This window comes from Abramis brama (assembly GCF_963993115.1).
Source record: "Abramis brama genome assembly, chromosome: 7".
NCBI lineage: Eukaryota > Metazoa > Chordata > Actinopteri > Cypriniformes > Leuciscidae > Abramis > Abramis brama.
Genome location: NC_139969.1, coordinates 39666823 through 39686954, shown reverse-complemented (window position 1 = coordinate 39686954; position 20132 = coordinate 39666823). Strand labels below are relative to the sequence as shown.

Below are 20132 nucleotides of genomic sequence, written 5' to 3'. Positions count from 1 at the left end.
AGAAGCTGAGAATATTTGTTTTTTATATAAATGACTTCATTTAAAAGATGCGATCTCAAGCTTTATGCCCGTGGGTCTGTTTGCCTGTTTGACTGAATTTTCGCGGAGTTATAGATCATTTTCGAACGCGTTTCAAATGGGAGTTTACTGACAGAGAGAAGGCAGAAATCGCATCATGTTAATTTTTCTTTATTTGTCAAAAAGCAAAACACTTTATTTTTATTGTGAGTATACAGAAAAAAAATAGAAACTGAACAGGATCGATTGATGTATTACACGAAAATGAAAGATCAAAATTAACAGAGCATTTAGTGTTTATTTTCATTGCTAAAAAAAAAAAAAAACGGGCAAAACGCGCGGGCGCGTTTGTGGTCCCCAGAGGGTTAAGGATTTATATTGTTCTGGTTTAACTGATTAATCAGCTGAATGCTTTCATTCCTGTTCTAGACTCTCTAACTGCAGTGTGACAGAAGAAGGTTATAAAGCTCTGGCTTCAGCTCTGAGATCAAACCCTTCACACCTGATAGAGCTGGATCTCACAGGAAATGATCCTGGACAATCAGGAGTGAAGAAGCTCAATGATTTACTTCAGGATCCAGCCTGTCAACTGAAGACACTGAGGTGAGACGGGATCAAATAATTAACTAAATTAGTTATATGGAGGCTAAATATTCATAACTAATATATTATTTTAACTATACAATTAGCTTGACAATTTGTTGCATCAAAATGATCAAGATCAGATCAGATGCTGCAGGTTCTGTCATGATGATGATAAACGTCAACACAGTTTAGTTGTGATACGAGCTAAAGGTCAAATAGACATTATGGGTCAGTATATGGGCTGCTATTCTGGAGTATACCTTGATAATTGAAATGCACAATTTTATTTTTGTGCACACTTCTCATCAAAATTCTAGATAACCTTTTAGTGAAATAGTTTTCTGAACACAATTGTTTTCCATCAAGCCCAGATTCACTGCATCTCTCTACAGCAGGTCTAGGAGTCTCCAGATGTTCACAAACATGCAGTTTCACAAGCCAGTTTTCTCTGTGCTGACGTTTCTCACTTCTCCTGCTTAAAAGCCAGAAAGATCTTAATTTCACACTCTGTATTCATACTGAAAACCATGATCTAGTGAGCTTTTGCCCTTCTGCTCTGTGAGACGTTTCTGCTCTTATGAGTTTGCTTTAGGACTGAGTGTCGCTCTAGTTTCTTTTAAATTTAGATTTATTTGTGTATTTAAATGTTCAAAGAATTTTCTTTATCATGGGTCAATAATTATTTCAGTTACTGTAGAGGCAGAACAATGTTTTTTGTGACATCAGAATCAGAAATGTTCATAACTGCTTTCAATTCAATGTTTGTATTTCCCAAAATGTAAAATGTCTAATTTTGGTGCAGCATATACTGTAACTTGTAAAAATTGAACAAGTGCATTTTAAAAGTCTGTGATCAGTATCTGCCTGTAATAAGATCCACTGAACGCTAGTGATGGGCGCTTTCGAAACACGCTTCATGAAGCTACGAAACCTTTACGAATCTTTTGTTTTGAATCAGTGGTTCGGAGTGTGTATCAAACTGCCAAAGTCACATGATTTCAGTAAACGAGGCTTAGTTACGTCATAACTTTCGAAACGTTTGGAAATGTTTGGAAATGTCAATGGTTCTCCACTGGGGAGGCGATGATCTCTGTGAACCCATGAATCATGCAGATTTACTAAGATTGAACAAGTGTCTGTGGGTTTAACCTGATCTCTGATCAGTTTTATGCATTTGCTTACATCATTTGTTTCACTGCTTACATCATATCTTTATGAGCGTTAACTGAAGCGTGTCGTGAAGCGTCGCGCTGGAATTCGTGCTCGACTCGCAGCTTCTGTGAACATAAAGCCCGCCTACTTTGATTTGATTGGTCATCTCAAACATTTTGACATTGATGAGTGTTGTTAGTCCGCTGAAGCAGCTCAGATGAGGTCGTTTATCGTGGTGATGTGCAATATCATTACAGCACCAAAGTAGAGTTAATATTAGGCAATTATTTCACAACCTTCATTATAGTGGGAGTGTAGAGGGTGGGAAAAGGGGAGACAACAACCAATAAAACACAGACCTGCAACACACTCATTATACAGACACATGAATATTAAAATATGACTGCAGAGGGAAATAAAATAAATGGATCTGAAGGCACCTTGATGCATTTTAAAAATATAACCCTATATAACACACTCACAAGAACGACGGAGAATGTTTAAAAGATCTAATAATATTTTCATTACATTTATGAGCACTATAGTCTCTGAGTCTGAACAAACGACAAGTGTCAGTTTAGCACATAAATGATAAAGACATAGTTAATTTTTTGTCCATTGTTCTTTAATTGTCGTCTACATCATTGTGTTTTGTGTATCAGAATAATCCATTGTATTATCGCATTCATGATCAGATGTACGGCTGTATCAGTGTCTTTATTTGCACATATATTTAATTTGAAGAAGAGCGCTGCTGGTTCATGTTTAGAGCACTAGACTATATGAAATATGTCCATATAAACTTGAAAAGCGCTTGCTCTGGTCCATATATGAACTATATGATCCACCTCACATTCAGCCAATCACACGCTCTGAAAACACGCTTCCACCTCACATTCAGCCAATCACATGCTCCGAAAACACGCTTCTACCTCACATTCAGCCAATCACATGCTCCGAAAACACGCTTCCACCTCACATTCAGCCAATCACACGCTCCGAAAACACGCTTCCACCTCACATTCAGCCAATCACATGCTCCGAAAACACGCTTCCACCTCACATTCAGCCAATCACACGCTCCGAATGCACGCTTCCACCTCACATTCAGCCAATCACACGTTCCAAATGCACGCTTCCACCTCACATTCAGCCAATCACACGCTCCGAAAACACGCTTTCACCTCACATTCAGCCAATCACACGCTCCGAATGCACGCTTCCACCTCACATTCAGCCAATCACACGTTCCAAATGCACGCTTCCACCTCACATTCAGCCAATCACACGCTCCGAAAACACGCTTTCACCTCACATTCAGCCAATCACATGCTCTGAAAACACACTTCCACCTCACATTCAGCCAATCACATGCTCTGAAAGCTCGCTTCCACCTCACATTCAGCCAATCACATGCTCCGAAAGCACGCTTCCACCTCACATTCAGCCAATCACACGCTCCGAAAACACGCTTTCACCTCACATTCAGCCAATCACATGCTCCGAAAACACACTTCCACCTCACATTCAGCCAATCACATGCTCTGAAAGCTCGCTTCCACCTCACATTCAGCCAATCACATGCTCCGAAAGCACTCTTCCACCTCACATTCAGCCAATCACATGCTCTGAAAGCTCGCTTCCACCTCACATTCAGCCAATCACATGCTCCGAAAGCACTCTTCCACCTCACATTCAGCCAATCACATGCTCTGAAAGCTCGCTTCCACCTCACATTCAGCCAATCACACGCTCCGAAAGCACGCTTCCACCTCACATTCAGCCAATCACATGCTCCGAAAGCACGCTTCTACCTCACATTCGGCCAATCACACGCTCCGAAAGCACGCTTCTACCTCACATTCAGCCAATCACATGCTTCGAAAGCACGCTTCCACCTCACATTCAGCCAATCACATGCTTCGAAAGCACGCTTCCACCTCCGATACCGTCACGTCGCTTCCACTTTTCTTTTCAGCCTGGAAGAACCAATTTGCTCAGAAAAACACAAAAATAACCAATTTCAACTTATTTGTAATTCTTATGAGTGCTTTTATTATTTTCAGTGATGTGCAGCCTGTACATATCTGTTCACATTAGGGGTGTAACAATACATCGATATGGATCGATGCATCGATATAACGTCTAAAGATACGATGCATCAATTCTACACGTAAAATATCGATATACACCTTTATTTTGACACTCTCTACATTCTCACGTAACATCCTTCCGCCAAAGCACACATTTTCGTTTACTCACCAACCAAACTGTCTGCTGGTGTGTCTTTATAACGTTAATCTCCTCATCTGAAATAGACGCCTGACAAGACTGACTAAACCCTAAACAAGTTTTTTTCACAAAAGCCGGTATTGTCCGCTGTCAAGGCATTGCGAGTTCATGTTTTACAGCAGAAACAGACAAGCAGTCGCACCCTTGTTGGTGAACACAACATGATAAGTCTGTTTTAGCGACTCAGCGCGCAGTATTCAGGTCAGATGTCACTTTGAAAAGATGCCCTAGCTAAGAGGAGTTTCGTCAAAGCTGACTAAAAGTGATCGAGGATGGATAATTTCAATGAACTTGATGAACCCGTGATATCTTCTTCAGGGAGTGAAAGGAAAATAAAACCATTTTCACGGAACCTTACTAAAGCAGTTTAGTGGTGAGGGAAAAGCTCCCTGTATTGCGTGTACGTTAATCACAACAATAACGTTTGTAAGGCATCTATGTCAGCTGAGGAGATTAACGTTACAAAGATTAACTGAGTGTTGTATTGTATATCATAGCAATTACTTGGTTTTGTTTGACTCAGAAAGATGAAATGTGAATGTATCTGGTCTGCTAAAAAAAAAAAAAAAAAACTTATTAAACATATTAAACAAACATATTAAAGCATACTTTCAATTAACTTTAATTTTGTAATTTACCTGTATTTTTTTAAGCTGCAGTTTGATTGATATTACTTGGAATGCACAATAATAATAATAAAAAACATGATTTATGAAAATGAACAAGAACGGAGTACTTGCAAATGACGTCTTCTGTTGTAAATGTCCCAATTGGGAGAGGCTGTGCAATTTTCAGAGAGTTTAATTAAACATTCATGTTATATATTTTGGTTTCATTTGTGAGTTAATAAAAACGTAACTGGTAGTGTGAACATAATATCTAAATATCGATTAATCGATCGATATAGCCCTGAATCGAATCGAATCGTAATCGTATCGCCGAATTTTTGGAGGTATCGGCAAATATCGTATCGCTGGCTGAGAGAATCGATAACGTATCGTATCGGGATGAACTGTCCGATTTACACCCCTAGTTCACATCTCAAAAAATGTGTTTTAGTGGGTTTCATGACCCTTTAAAAATTATGTGAAATGAATGTGTAAACTAACATACGTAGATCAAGACAACCTTTGTATTGTTACAATGTTGGTAGCATATTTAAATGAACAATGTGTAGTCTTTCTCTGTGTTCCCTGAACCTGGATATCCCTGTTTATTTGTCAGCAAAAGTCTGCTGGATGAAGCTAAACACATTAGTTGATCATCAAAAATCTGAGTCATTTTCTTTTCTCTTTCTGTCTTCAGTCTGAGTTATTGCAGTATTACAGAGAAACAGAGTCTCGTCCTGACTTCAGCTCTGAAATCAAACCCGTCACACCTGAGAGAGCTGGACCTGAGCTGGAATAAACTAGGAAACACAGGAGTGAAGCACTTGTGTGCCGTACTGAAGGATTCACACTGTAAACTGGAGAGATTGAGGTCAGTCACATTCACATACAAGAATCTAAATCACTTCAACAGTTTAAACTGAAACACTTTATGCTCAATGGGTCTCATTCATGAAACACGAGCAGAACGAATTTTTGTGCAAATCGTGGTTCTGGCGTAAATTTTCAGATTCATTAAAATGTTTTTATGGCGTACGCCAACCAGGCGTAAATAGTGCATTTAACATCCGAACGTTTTGCCCATTAATAAGGCTGCATTTTAATTCACCTTAATCGGGTACATATTTCAGCTGACCGGGAAAGCATGGCCATCAGCTCTGGATTTGACTCGACTAACGTTGACACTCCCGAGGGAGGCAACACAGTCGAACCCTAATTTCCAGAGGAATCAAGCCTGCCTTGTGATGCTGTGAGTGACATGACTCCATCTGCTGGAGCCCCGAATGAAAACACTGGGTCCCCGAGAGGAACCAGGCACACACGGAAGCCCCACGGTTTGTGATGTGGAGGGGGGCGTGGCCCGAGAAATGCTTGTCGGTATTATGCCACACCGTAACCCTCAGATCACCCTGGCCACCAGCCAAAGTATCCCCTCTCGAGGAAGAGATAGATTGGGGTGTGGCAGAGGGGACTCTCACACAGAGATCACCGAGTCTCGATCTATAAACATCGTGATGGTCAAGTTCCTGTAATGAAAGCATGACTCATCCACGACCGCTGCCGAGCGTGATTAAGCCCAACACGCGAAACAGCGCCCGTGACCGTTAGGCCGATAAATCACGTGCCCACATCCAGTAAATACACGGGCGAGCCGTCTTGAAAAAGACGTGCCGCGTGCAGCTCTTTTAGAGAGAGAAAAAAGCTCAGCAGAGTGCTGAAGCGCCCAGGGAGAAACACACACACTGTCGGCAGATCACTGCACAGATCAGCAGCAGGCAATGCGATCTCGCTGGAACGCGCCGTCACACCAACACACTGAAGAGCCGCTCGTCTCGTAGAGGAAGATGATTCAGAATGGCTTGTAGGAGTGAAGAGAACTCTTGGCTCCGAAGCGAAAACATATCTGCATGTTGCCAGCGTACGTACTTTATATACCCACGATGTGGGGCGGACTTACGCTATGCAAATTCCACAGACCCATGGCATTTTCTTGCCATTAGCTCGTTTTTCGTCAGCGGCAGTCATTTGAATTCAACCCAAGCGCTCGTTGATGACGTGGATGATTACGTTACCGTTGCTCATCTGTCCATCATCGTATAAAGCCCACCCTGACAATTTGATTGGTCCGAACAATTTTTGTTCGGGCATAATAGCTCCTCAACGGATCGAGTCCAGACCGAACTTCCCGACCTAAACATTTTGTGGGCGGGGCTAAGTTCGGCTGGCATCCAGGCTAGTGTAGCTCTTCAATATGATGATCATCATAGATGTGAAATATTGTTATTTCTCTGTCTTCAGTCTGAGTGATTGCAGTATTACAGAGAAACAGAGTCTCATCCTGACTTCAGCTCTGAAATCAAACCCATCACACCTGAGAGAGCTGAATTAAACAGATTCGTAAGTTAGCGCAAGTTTTGCATCAGATTAGTGACGACTAATATTTTGCCGCTAATTCAAGTGTACGTGTTTTGCAAAGACATGAAGTGAATTTCCGTTTAGGGCAGCAAAAGTGCTGCTTGACCAACCTAAATCTGGGTGTGTCTTACCTTTTAATTTAATGTTACTTTAGATAAGTGTACATGGGAAACCACGGCATGGCCAATCCAAAGCTATTATAAGACAAGTAAAGTTGGTTGACTTATATCTGTAGTAGTGGCCATACCTCTACTGAAGTAAACATTACTTTAATTTCAAGTGTGTGCAATCACGGGGGCTATACCAAAGTATCTTTGATTGTGTAAGCGTGAATGTGACCGATCTCAGGTATATAGCAATTACCTCTGTTTAGTGACCGAAGCTGGCGAGATTGTGATCGTGAGACCCGCGTTAAACAAGGCGTGAGGACGTCTAAGCGACATAGCTTCCTAATATGAATGGGTAAAATATAAGTAAAGAGTTAAATAGAACAATTAAATGTATTGCTAAACTATTATATAATTGACCAAAAACCAATTGGCAATCTGACTTAACTTCGAGGTTGTGATAAAATGTGATAAACACACAGAGACCTTCACCCGTTCTGGCGGAAACCCTCATTTGGACCGATAAACGGGCTTACACAGTTTTAAATAATTGTAATCTCAAAAGTGATGTTGATGTCTAACATATTAAAGATTTCTGTGCCTTTTGTTTGCCTCCATATTCCGTCGTCAGTTTTTGCAACTAACTTTCAATGCATTTGTACAAAGAACAAAATAAAATTCAAGTTTAAGGATTTATATTGTTCGGGGTTAAACTGATTAATCAGCTGAATGCTTTCATTCCTGTTCTAGACTCTCTAACTGCAGTGTGACAGAAGAAGGTTATAAAGCTCTGGCTTCAGCTCTGAGATCAAACCCTTCACACCTGATAGAGCTGGATCTCACAGGAAATGATCCTGGACAATCAGGAGTGAAGCAGCTCAATGATTTACTACAGGATCCAGACTGTCAACTGAAGACACTGAGGTGAGACGGGATCAAATAATTAACTAAATTAGTTATATGGAGGCTAAATATTCATTACAAATATATTATTTTAGCTATACAATTAGCTTGACAATTTGTTGAATCAAAATGATCAAGATCAGATCAGATGCTGCAGGTTCTGTCATGATGATGATAAACGTCAACACAGTTTAGTTGTGATACGAGCTAAAGGTCAAATAGACATTATGGGTCAGTATATGGGCTGCTATTCTGGAGTACACCTTGATAATTGAAATGCACAATTTTATTTTTGTGCACACTTCTCATCACAATTCTAGATAACCTTTTAGTGAAATAGTTTTCTGAACACAATAGTTTTCTATCAAGCCCAGATTCACTGCATCTCTACAGCAGGTCTATGAGTCTCCAGATGTTCACAAACATGCAGTTTCACAAGCCAGTTTTCTCTGTGCTGACGTTTCTCACTTCTCCTGCTTAAAAGTCAGAAAGATCTTAATTTCACACTCTGTATTCATACTGAAAACCATGATCTAGTGAGCTTTTGCCCTTCTGCTCTGTGAGACATTTCTGTTCTTATGAGTTTGCTTTAGGACTGAGTGTCGCTCTAGTTTCTTCTAAATATATATTTATTTGTGTATTTAAATGTTCAAAGAATTATTCTTTTTTGTATCGTATCAATCGTCATTTATTTGAGAACTGAATTGACTCTTCTGCAGGTTTTTGAGTCCTGCTGCAGAGGAAGCCTGTCAGTATGTGAATAGAGTTGTGGGTAAAAACCTGTTACTCCAGAAAGAGCTGAATCTGATTAAACATGAACTAGGAGACACACGAGTGAATCAGATCGCTGCTCTACTGCAGGATAAACACTGTCAACTCAACACACTGATGTGAGTATTGCTCATTTATTTATAATATTACTTTACTTTTAGTTGTAATGTTAGCTGATGATAATATTTCCTCACTTCAGAAAATTTGTTAAAAGAGCACATATTATACAGACACTTAATATTTAATCATATTAGATGATTAGTTAATTGCATTTGATAGATTTTACTTTCAGTAAAACAATTGTAATGGGTTTGTAGAAGGTGTTTTTATGCAGTTTTTGGCCAGCGTGTGTCGTTTCAAAACTACACGCTTAGACTAACTCTTCAAAACAGTGAATCATTTTGTGAAGAAATTGGTTTAATTGATTTGAAGCTCTGAAAAGCTTTGTTTCTCCCATCTCTACTGAACGCAAGTGCAGCTTTATTCAAATAAATGTGAACAAAACTAAAAAAACAAAGACTTGAGTGAGAAACATGAAGGTCACCAACAGCAGTTACAGGGAACAAAGCCAGACAGAAGACAATGGTAACATGAAGGCAGGGCCGTACACAGGGTTTTATAAAAACTGAGGTCCCAGAATTGATGTTGCTAGGGGGGTTCGGGGGAAATTTAGATTCTCCTGATCTACACATGTGCAATTTAAGGTGTTTGAAGGACAAACAAATTGGATATCAATAGCTTTAAAAGCATGTCAGTGGACAGTAGCATAAATTATTTGTCAAGCTGAAAACAGATTCTTAAACATGAGAATCAGGTTAAATGTTGCAATGAATGATCCACACTACAAAATTGAAATGCAGAAATGTTATGCTTATTGTTGACAAAACACAATCACTTATTCCAAACAGGAATGAGAAATGATTCAAGGATTATTTTGCATAGATGTTACATTTCAGTCAAACGCCAATGCAATCCTTCTGTGTCCAGAGGCTTATGAGCAATGTGTGTGAGCATCAAAGATCAGTTTCAGCAACTTGTTTCTTTCCTGAATTAATCAGTGTTTTTGTGCTAATCAGTTCAATTACAGTTTTTCTCAATTGCTAAAACACAATTTCTGAAACTTTGCTCCATTTTCTGAAAACACTAAACACAAAACCTCATCTTCAAGCACTATTCACAAAACCTCTTGCCTCCTCTTGCAAAATGAAACTTTCGCCTCAAAACAGTTTTATCTGTGTTCAAAATCAAACACTGCTCTCAAATCATAAACAAAGTGCTAAAAATGATATACACTATAAAGCAGTCAGTAAACAATACACCAAAAAATAGAAAACACATTGTTCAAAACATATAGTTCTCAGGGAGAAGTACATTTTTAATCTCAAAACAAATTTCATATTTTTCCGTCATTGTCTTTTGATGAACGAAAACATGTTCTATCATAGTAGCTCAAAATTGATCAGAAATGACTACTCTGCTTTGCTCTTTGCCATTTTTTTTTTGTTCTTCCTCCTCCTTGTACCCTATTCTTACAGTACTGTACCCTGCATCTCACACACTTGTCCTTTGTCTCTGTGATACAGTAATTCTTGTTCTTTGTTGATATGAACCTGCGAGCAGTCAAAATCTACTGAGCAGTCAGTGCTGTTAACAAATGGAAAGCACATTGTTCAGGGCCGTACAGTTTGTTCATTGTACAGTATACAGCCTACACTGCACTGTACTACAGCATACAATACTAAAATGGGCATACAGCATACAAACATCAAAGGAGTAAACGTGATCAGTGTGCTACTTCTTGCCTTTGGGCATCATTTGAAACAGGTTAAATCAGTTTTGAGTGGTTGTGTTCAATCAATGACGTGTGTTCTCTATTTGTATTGATTGTTGCCACTTGTGTTTACCAGTATGGACGACATGTGCATTACAGTGCAGGATGTGTTTTGAGAATGAGAATGTGTTTAGAGTTTTGCTGAAAAGTCTTAAGAGATCTGCAAATTGTGTTTTACCATGTGAAATGGTTTAAGGTATTGACAACAGACTGCACAGTTAGCTAAATGAGCTCAGGCAACTGAGAACTTTGTTCAGCCAATGGGTTTTAGTGTTTTAGCAATTGTTAAAAACTGTAATGGTTCAATTGTTCACTCATAAAGACAGTGATGTGTCGCCCCCTTCTGGCTTATATATCTGTGTTAAATATGAATCCACTGTAATAATGTTAATCTCACTCTGGGCACAGTGTGCAATACTTCCTCTCTCATCTCCATCACATTCTCTCTTTCTTCTTCTCTCTGTCTCCTTATCTTCACCTCTATATCTTCCCTTCCCAAAGCTGAGCTTTGATTGATACAGTCTTTGCAAACTGATTATTTCTGTTGGTTGTTTTAAACTTCTATCGTAAAACAGCTGTTTAGTTGGTGCAGTTCACATTGCAACGACCGTGTTGCGTCATCTCCCGTCTTACCGAACATTTTGCCTGCAGTCCCCAAACAAACCACACGAGGGCATCACTACAACATGAGATTAACAACCGCTGCTGAATTCAGGAGGAATTCACAATAAAAACGGAATAAAATACTAACTCTGTTACACATGCTCATGATAACTTTCATTAACTCTACAATAAGTAAATCCACTTCACCAGCTAATTACTCCTCGACAGCGATGCCATAGAAATATACAGAGCGACCGCAAAAACAGAAGTTCAAAGACAATATTCTAAAGATGCTGTGCGCTTGTTTCTCTGGCGCATAAGGTCTATACACGCCGAAAAATGACCAAGGTCTGGACCTCAATGGTGTGTACGGCCCTGCATGAGGGCTAAATATACACACACACACACTATTAAGCACGCAATAAACTCCTGAACACCATGAACCACATTTGTCCCAGTGAGCAAACCAAAGGTGACATTGACACGAAAGAACCTTAAAGTGTCATGAAACCCTGTTTTAGCTGGTCGTTCACATCTCAGAGCTGGAAAAGTCTGAGGAAATGTGTGTGTAAAGCTGTGGAAAAGTGGGAGTGTAGAGGGCGGAAAAGGGGAGACAACAACCAATAAAACACAGACCTGCAACACACTCATTATACAGACACATGAATATTAAAATATGACTGCAGAGGGAAATAAAATAAATGGATCTGAAGGCACCTTGAAAAATATAACCCTATATAACACACTCACAAGAACGAGGGAGAATTGCGGAAGAATGTTTAAGGCGAGACACTACAGGTGAATAGGGTAATTTTTTTAAATAATAGATATCACCATGAAACTTCCTCAGTTGATAACTTACACAAGTATATAAAAAAAATGTATTACAAGTTTCGTCATATTTTTTTATTATTAAAATGTCACATAAATCAGGCCAGGAATGATTTATTAACAAATCCCTCTGAAAATATCTTCAGAATATCGCTAAGTGTATAGCTGGAGAGTTTGGTGTACACAGGCGCTACACAGGCTGAGATGTTTCTACTGGAGAATGACAAAAAAGTCATTTTGAGAAAACGGCAGTTAAAGAGTTAATAGCTCTGAATGAGATTTCGTCGTTAGCTTTAAATCCCCCTTTGGACATTCATGATTGGTTACTGATAGAAAGGAAATGCCCATATTTGGGTTACATAGCGTTGTGCAGGAGACTCAGAGCTTTACAGCGATACCGGTCATGACAGACTTCAGTGAACAGACGGATCTCGGCGTGTCGCGTTGTAATGCTGACTTCCTGGTAAATTCGGGAGAAAATTACTGCCGCAAGTAAAAAAAAATAAAATAAATAAACATCTTAATGTATATTTTCAACATTTTCTTTATAGCAGCTTGAAAGAACACATTGAAGGAGTAAACTAGCCCAACATCTCAAAACTGACCACTGCATGAAGAATCTGTGTTTTTGCCTGCCGTGTCTCGCCTTAAAAGATCTAATAATATTTTCATTACATTTATGAGCACTTTAGTCTCTGAGTCTGAACAAACGACACGCGTCAGTTTAACACAGAAATAATAAAGAAATAATACTTTTCAGCCCGGAAGAACCAAATTGCTCAGAAAAACACAAAAATAACAATAAATAACAAAAATAGAGTGCTTTTATTATTTTCAGTGATGTGCAGCCTGTACATATCTGTTCAAAAAATGTGTTTTAGGGGGTTTCATGACCCTTAAAAAATTATATGAAATGAATGTGTAAACTAACATAAATAGATCAAGACAACCTTTGTATTCTTACAATGTTGGTGGTATATTTAAATGAACAATGTGTAGTCTTTCTCTGTGTTCCCTGAACCTGGATATCCCTGTTTATTTGTCAGCAAAATCTGCTGGATGAAGCTAAACACGTTAGTTGATCATCATAAACTTTTCTCTTTCTGTCTTCAGTCTGTGGAGATGCAGTATTACAGAGAAACAGAGTCTCATCCTGACTTCAGCTCTGAAATCAAACCCATCACACCTGAGAGAGCTGAACCTGTACTGGAATAAACTAGGAGACTCTGGAGTGAAAAACCTCAGTGATCTACTGATGAACCCACAATTCAAGCTGGAGAAACTACAGTTAGTATCATTATACTGTACAGCAATTACAGTGTGACTGAAGTTTATTTATTTGAAGACAGCAGGGCTTATGTTTCATTGTTTATAGCAGTGCACTTTCTGGGTTTTCCCTATTGCTCACATTTTTATGTGTTTTTTTATCTAGATAGTAATTGTTTAATTTCCAGCATTTGATACAATGCACTGATTGTGTACATGCAGAAATCTGCCTTTTCAACAGAGAATAAAGAAGAGAGACGTCAAATAAATAGTTAAAAATGAAAGAGAAGAAACAGTGTCTTCCAGCACACAGAACTAGTGTGACTGGGTTTCAGAACAGACTATTGGAAACTAAATGCTGCTGAAGCTCTTCAATAAGATGATCATCATAGATGTGAACTATTGTTATTTCTCTGTCTTCAGTCTGAGTCTATGCAGTATTACAGAGAAACAGAGTCTCATCCTGACTTCAGCTCTGAAATCAAACCCGTCACACCTGAGAGAGCTGAACCTGAACGGGAATGAACTAGGAAACACAGGAGTGAAGCACTTATGTGCCGTACTGAAGGATCCACACTGTAAACTGGAGAGATTGAGGTCAGTCACATTCACAGACAAGAATCAAAATGCTTAAAATCACTTCAACAGTTTAAACTAAAACAGTTTATACTCAATATCTCACAGTGAGTCTGAGTTCACATTATATTACTGTAAAATTCTTCATATTCATGATTTGTTTGTAAGATAATCTCTCTTCCTCTGTTTGTGTCTTTCTAGTCTAGTCTACTGTGGCATTACAGATGTTTCTTCTTTAACTCAGTCTTTGACTAACTCAAAAGCACTGCAGTTTTTAAAAGAGCTTGATCTGAGAGACAATAATATAGGAGATTCACAGCAGCGGCTCAGAGACGTGATACGAGACTCAAACTGTGTCCTGAGGTGAGGAAACATCACTGAGATATTAAAGAGATCTTCATTTACCTCTGATATGTGAACAAACCTTTCAAACATTCGTGAAAGGAAATGATCATTAAGCTTTATTGCAACAAAGGGTTTGTGTGAGAACAAAATGTGAAGTTATTGAAATGTTTAACACAAAGGAGGAAAGAGAACAAAAGCTCACTGTCACAGCTTTATACCTCAACACCTGCTTTATTAACTGTGTCAGTAGAAGTGAATCATTTCAGTGTGAAACAGACTTGGTCAGATTGTAGGAAAACGCTGCACTCCTGCTAAAATCAGTGCAGCTCCAGCTTCAGCTCACAGCGTCCAGCTCACATGAGAAATGTCTCTGTCTCTAGTGTGTTTTTACTGTGACAAGCAACACGTCACACTACTTTACACTTACTTTACTCTCAGTGATTTACTAAGAGCCTACAAACATGTTTAAACTAGAGGACAAACGGCTTTAACTAAAGGTTTGTGTTTGAACTCAAAATAACATTTGTATTTGCTCCCTGTGGTTTATTCCATACGCCGTACACTCATTAGTTTCTCCTTTACAGAGACTCAATAGGAGTCGCACCGACACACACACACACACATATGAACATGATTCAGGTTTTACATCTATTATATTATAAAACACAAATATCTATGCAAGATCATGTAAAGTCAGTAATTAATCTGATTACAGGAATTCAGTTTAACTTAAAAAAAACAGTAATTAAAAATATAATAATTTGCCTTTTTTGTTCCACTGAACACTGATTGTTTTCTCTTCTGTTCCACTTTACAGAGATAAAGATCAGTCATGAGAGGAGCAGAAACCATCAGGTGATCCACAGAAGAGTCTCACTACTGTCAATAAGAAGAAATAAATGTGTAAATGTGTTTCATACTGGTGGAAGAGACTCAGGGCCCTATTTTAACGATCTGAAACGCAAGTGTCAAAGCGCAAAGCGCAAGTAACTTTGTGGGCGGGTCTTGGCGCTGTTGCTATTTTCCCAGCGGGATAAATGACTCTTGCGCCAGGCGCAAATCTAAAATGGGTTGGTCTGAAGTAGCTTCATTATTCATAGGTGTGGTTTGGGCGTATCGTGAAATAAACCAATCAGAGCGACATCTCACATTCCCTTTAAGAGCAGGCGCGCTTTGTTCTAAAGCGGATTCCTATTATAACGGCGTATTTGCCAGGCGCGCGCCAGGAGCGGTTCACAGCCAAGGAGAGCAACGCTCTCGTCAGGGACGTTGGGGATGGAGAAACCCACCCAAATTAACTTCGTATGATAAAAAAAAAGGCGTATGATAATTTGGGTAAATGTGTAAGCTAGATGTATGCTTTTATAATAAATTGTCTATCTATCTATCTATCTATCTATCTATCTATCGTAATAATATATGATTTGCAAAAATGAAAACTGCTGCTTCTGTGTAGATGAGAGAATCAAAGTGTATGCGCGTTGTGCACACGCTACATTGATTATGGCCAAGCATGCGCCCTTAAAATAGCATATGAATAACATGCACAACCCGCCACTGACTTTAAACTATTTTTTCCTGGTTAGTGGCGCAATTGTTTTCTAAACCTGCAAAATAGCATGAAGGAACGTTTGCGCCGGAACACGCCTCCTTTTTTGCGCTGAACCGCCCAGGGAGCGCAAGTTCATTCCCTAGTTTAGCGACGTGCTTTTGTGGAGGGAAAAGCGCGCTTTGCGCGGGTGCAAAATAGGAATGATACATGCGTCGGTGTACAAAGTCAATTGCGCTGGGTGCAAGATAGGGCCGTCAGACTTCACAGTTAAATAAAGCAGCGTGTGTGTTAGCATGCGTATTAGAAACATGTGATATTGAATGATTCATGTTGGTTTATTATTCAGCCAAATGATGGTTTAGTTGTAATTAAAGGAGGAACAGAGGAAGAAGCTCAGATGAGTGTCAGCAGAAATCTTCAGTATCAGGCCTGCAAATATAATAATGTTGGATTGAACTCATCCATAAATATGTAAATATTTCTAATCATGAACGTGATTGTCAAGTATAGCACATAAATGTTTCAAAAGATATAAAGTTAAACATTAAACTTTTAAACATTTGCATTATCTCTGTAACATTTTATACACAGAATATCTTTATTGTTATTGTTTTATTGTATATGAAGTTAGTTATGTGTGTGTGTGTGTGTGTGTGTGTGTGTGTGGGTGTGTGTGTGTGTGTGTGTGACTGTTGCTGATGCACAGATCTACAGTATATTGTCTTTGTTCTGTGGATGAAGTCTCTTCTCCTCTACAGACCGACTAAACATGTTTACCAGTTAACAGCATTTGTGTGTGTTTCACTCGCTCCTCAGATAGCAGACGGATGTGGGCCACTTCAGGCACTGATGCGGCACTGCAGGCCTTCTTATGGCCCGAATGACTAATCTGGGTGTAAACCCTCATCGTAAGGCCCTCATTCTGACCCATACAATGTATTGTTGGCTGTTGACTTGTGACTGGTTTTGTGATCCAGGGTCACATGTTGCAGCAAATTTGGCCCAGTTATCTTACAGTTTTTCTCACACAAATACTGGTACTTGAGACACAATGACCACAACATGTAACTCATTCACCAACCCCCTGAACCAATTCTGCTAAACTACAAGCACAATTCCTGCTTTACACTCAAATTGCAGTTCTAAAACACACCTTTTTCAAAACACTACACACAATTCTCTGCTTTTGGCACAATTTTCATGCAGAAAATCTCTTGTTTTCACAAGGAACACACTGCCATTCAGATACGCACACTGACTCATCACATGGGCAAACACCCGTCACACAGTTTTACAATTAGCAATCAGAGCTTTAGCATAAAAGCGCAACAGGTGAGCTCTTCAATGAGCAATGGATGCCAACACTGGATTTTTTTTATTTATTTTTTTACTGTAACTGTATACAGTCAATTATTCTGTTGTTTTGTATGTAGACCACTGTATGTCCAACTTTGTGTTGGTTGGGATGTACACTGTGTACATTGTTTTTGTGGGAAAAATAAAATATATTTGTTACCTTGTATTTTTGTGTTCTGAGTATAAAAACAATATTCTCAAATATTTTACAACACACTTATATATGTACTGTCTGTAGTAAGTGTAACACTGAACAAAAAAAGGCCTAAGTCATTATGATGAATGGAGAAGAAGTGTTTTGCATTCATCATAGTGTTTTACATTGAGCACACCAGTGTTCAACTGGTTCTTATGAATGTCTATTCATATGATGGTTTGTGTGTGTCATTTGAAAACAAAATACCATTTTGAGAAGAAATAACATTGTTTTGAATGTAAAGTTTCATTTTGCAGGAGAATTGAGGGGTTTTGCCCATTGTGTGTGTTTTTTTTTTTTTGGATTTGTGTGTAGAGTTCTGAGAATATGAGGGATGCTTTCAGAAAATGTGCGTAAACAATCGAGAAAAACTGTAAAACATATCTGGGCCAGTTTTGGCAAAGATGAGGGACAGTAATCACTGTGAATCTGAATGTGAACCTAAAGTGGCCCACACATGACACAGCAAATATGGCCCGATTACATTGCAAAATAATTTGGACAACATTTGGCAAATGAATGACACAGTCAGCACTGGCTAACCAGGGTGTAAGCCTTATGGCACAGTAAGCAACGTGTGTGTGTGTGTGTGTGTGTGTTTGTTTGTTTGTTTGTGTGCGTGTGTGTGTGTGTGTGTGTGTGTGTGTGTGTGTGTGTGTGTGTGAGCAGGGCTGCCAACTTTTGAGTTTAGCTTGGAGTGAGATTTTTTTTTGTTTTTTTTTGTAAAAACAAATATTGCATCACAATAAGTGTAATTGTGATTGTCAAAACATTTGGTAACTAAATAGAATTTTATGAATTTTAGTGACAGCATGTTACAATGTTTACATTGTACAATGACTAGTAGGATACAGTTTTTATTATTGCTTGACAAAAATTTCAAGATTTCAATTCCATTCTTGTGATTTGATTCCGATTTTTATTCAATATTATATTGTCTAATTTGGATACATGTTTATTTTAAATTTTATTTCAAAAAATAATCTCACCTAATGCTGTAAACATAGAGGGCCCAATCTGCTGGTATTATTAAAGGTTAAAAATAACAAATTAAATTAAATATAATGCAGTTTTTGTTATAATAACAATTATTTAAAGGTGAACTAAGTAACTTTTTTTACCTTAACTGAACAGCTTCGGAGTCATTGGAATGGTTATATTACTTATTTCGGGTTGAATGGTGGTCGTTTCGCACCCCCCTGGTGCCCGTGAGCGGAAAATACGCACTTGCAACTTTGAGCTGGCCGCCGCGTCAGGAAGTCTCGCGTGATATCAGGTCTCGCGATGTAAACAATTGCTTTACGGCCAAAAGAAATCTGCTAAAATGCTGTCATTATTGCGCTCCCTCACGCTGTCCGAACCCGAATGAAGAAGACGTTTTAAAGAATGTCCCATCTGCTTTGATGTCGTTGATCTATAGCCTCTGGTGTCTGAGAATCACCAACGAGTTTTTACAACAGTGTTGTCAAATATCTATTCCGAAGCTGTGGGGGAGCTCTAGAGAGAAACCTGCGAGCAAAAAGCGAGAATACAGCGAAGAAATCCCGAAGCTACTGAGTGCTGCTTTAATGACATAAGTAAAAATATAATATGTAATATAGTGCTCAGCAAAATCTCCTCTCTAGCAATTTTTTTCTATTCAGTTAACATGCTATGGTCATTAAATGGCTTTCCTGAGGTAAATGTAACGTTATGTGACATAATTGTTCTCCTGCTGTTATATTGACCTCTTTCCGTGGTTGAAAAACCTAATTGGTCGATATTATGTATACTTTCGGTAAGTTGTACTGCATCTTTAAATAAAAAAGTAACAGATGATCGAACCGAGCACTTGACTTCAACGTGCACTTGAACTGAGGCGCTCAGCGATCTGTCACGTCACATTTACAAGCGCCAAACGTATTTTTGTCTGAATTTCGTAATAAAATTGACGGAATCTAAGAGCTGAGAATTAGTTTAATATTACGAGTACCTCTTTGCTCCGCAATTTTTCTGTGCGTGAGAAAATGGATGTGTGGCGTGAGAGCGTGTGAAAAGTGTCAATTGCGTGAGTCTCACGCTCAATGCGTGAGAGTTGGCAGCCCTGGTGTGACTGTGCAGCACAAACACAGACGTGCACTAGCTCATACAGTCAGTTAACTTGTGTTGTACATGTTGGTAGAGTGTCTGACTGAGAATTTTTTTATGGTCTGGGAACGAAACTGAATATTTGGCTGAGATACATTTTGAGTTGCTGTGTGTAAAAATCTTTGCTGTGGTTTCAAGCAGGACATATTCTTGGGTCAACATTTTTTTTTTCATCTTGGAACACAATTCCTGTCCAGAAACCCAAACCCTACACATAACTTATCCTTAAAGAGGGAAATGACAGGTAAATAACCAGCACCAAACCCTGGTTGTAAGCATAAACTCAACATAAACTGTAAACTTGTCACTCAAATATGATTTGTTGATTGAAATGCAGGATTAATAAAGATGTTTATCCAGAAACATATTTGTTGAAATCACATTCACCTGTAAGGCAGTGTCATCTTATAAACTGCTTGACTCTGATATTCAAAGAAAAAAGAATACATTTTTAATTTGTCTTACATTTTGACATTTTTATAAATAACAATAGCCTATCAAGTTAATAAAATAGTTCATATTATAAAAACACTTGACATTTAATCGTATTAGATGGTAATTTCTTAATTGCATACATCTTCAATAAACGTTTGCAATT

The 20132-nt window shown here is 38.7% G+C and overlaps 1 protein-coding gene across 1 annotated transcript in view; it reads left to right on the top strand.

The window, feature by feature from the left end:
- Window positions 1-17376, top strand: part of LOC311087024 (NACHT, LRR and PYD domains-containing protein 12-like) — a gene marked incomplete at its 5' end in the record, with an annotated part of 37154 nt that extends 19778 nt beyond the window's left edge. Inside the window, 7 exons of the mRNA XM_084120278.1 lie at window positions 7903-8101; window positions 8800-8970; window positions 13230-13403; window positions 13806-13979; window positions 14160-14321; window positions 15121-15158; window positions 16672-17376. Of these exons, the coding sequence (XP_083976404.1) occupies window positions 7903-8101; window positions 8800-8970; window positions 13230-13403; window positions 13806-13979; window positions 14160-14321; window positions 15121-15139 (899 nt within the window). The 3' untranslated portion in view covers window positions 15140-15158; window positions 16672-17376. The remainder of the gene's footprint in view (window positions 1-7902; window positions 8102-8799; window positions 8971-13229; window positions 13404-13805; window positions 13980-14159; window positions 14322-15120; window positions 15159-16671) is intronic.
- Window positions 17377-20132: the final 2756 nt, after the last annotated feature.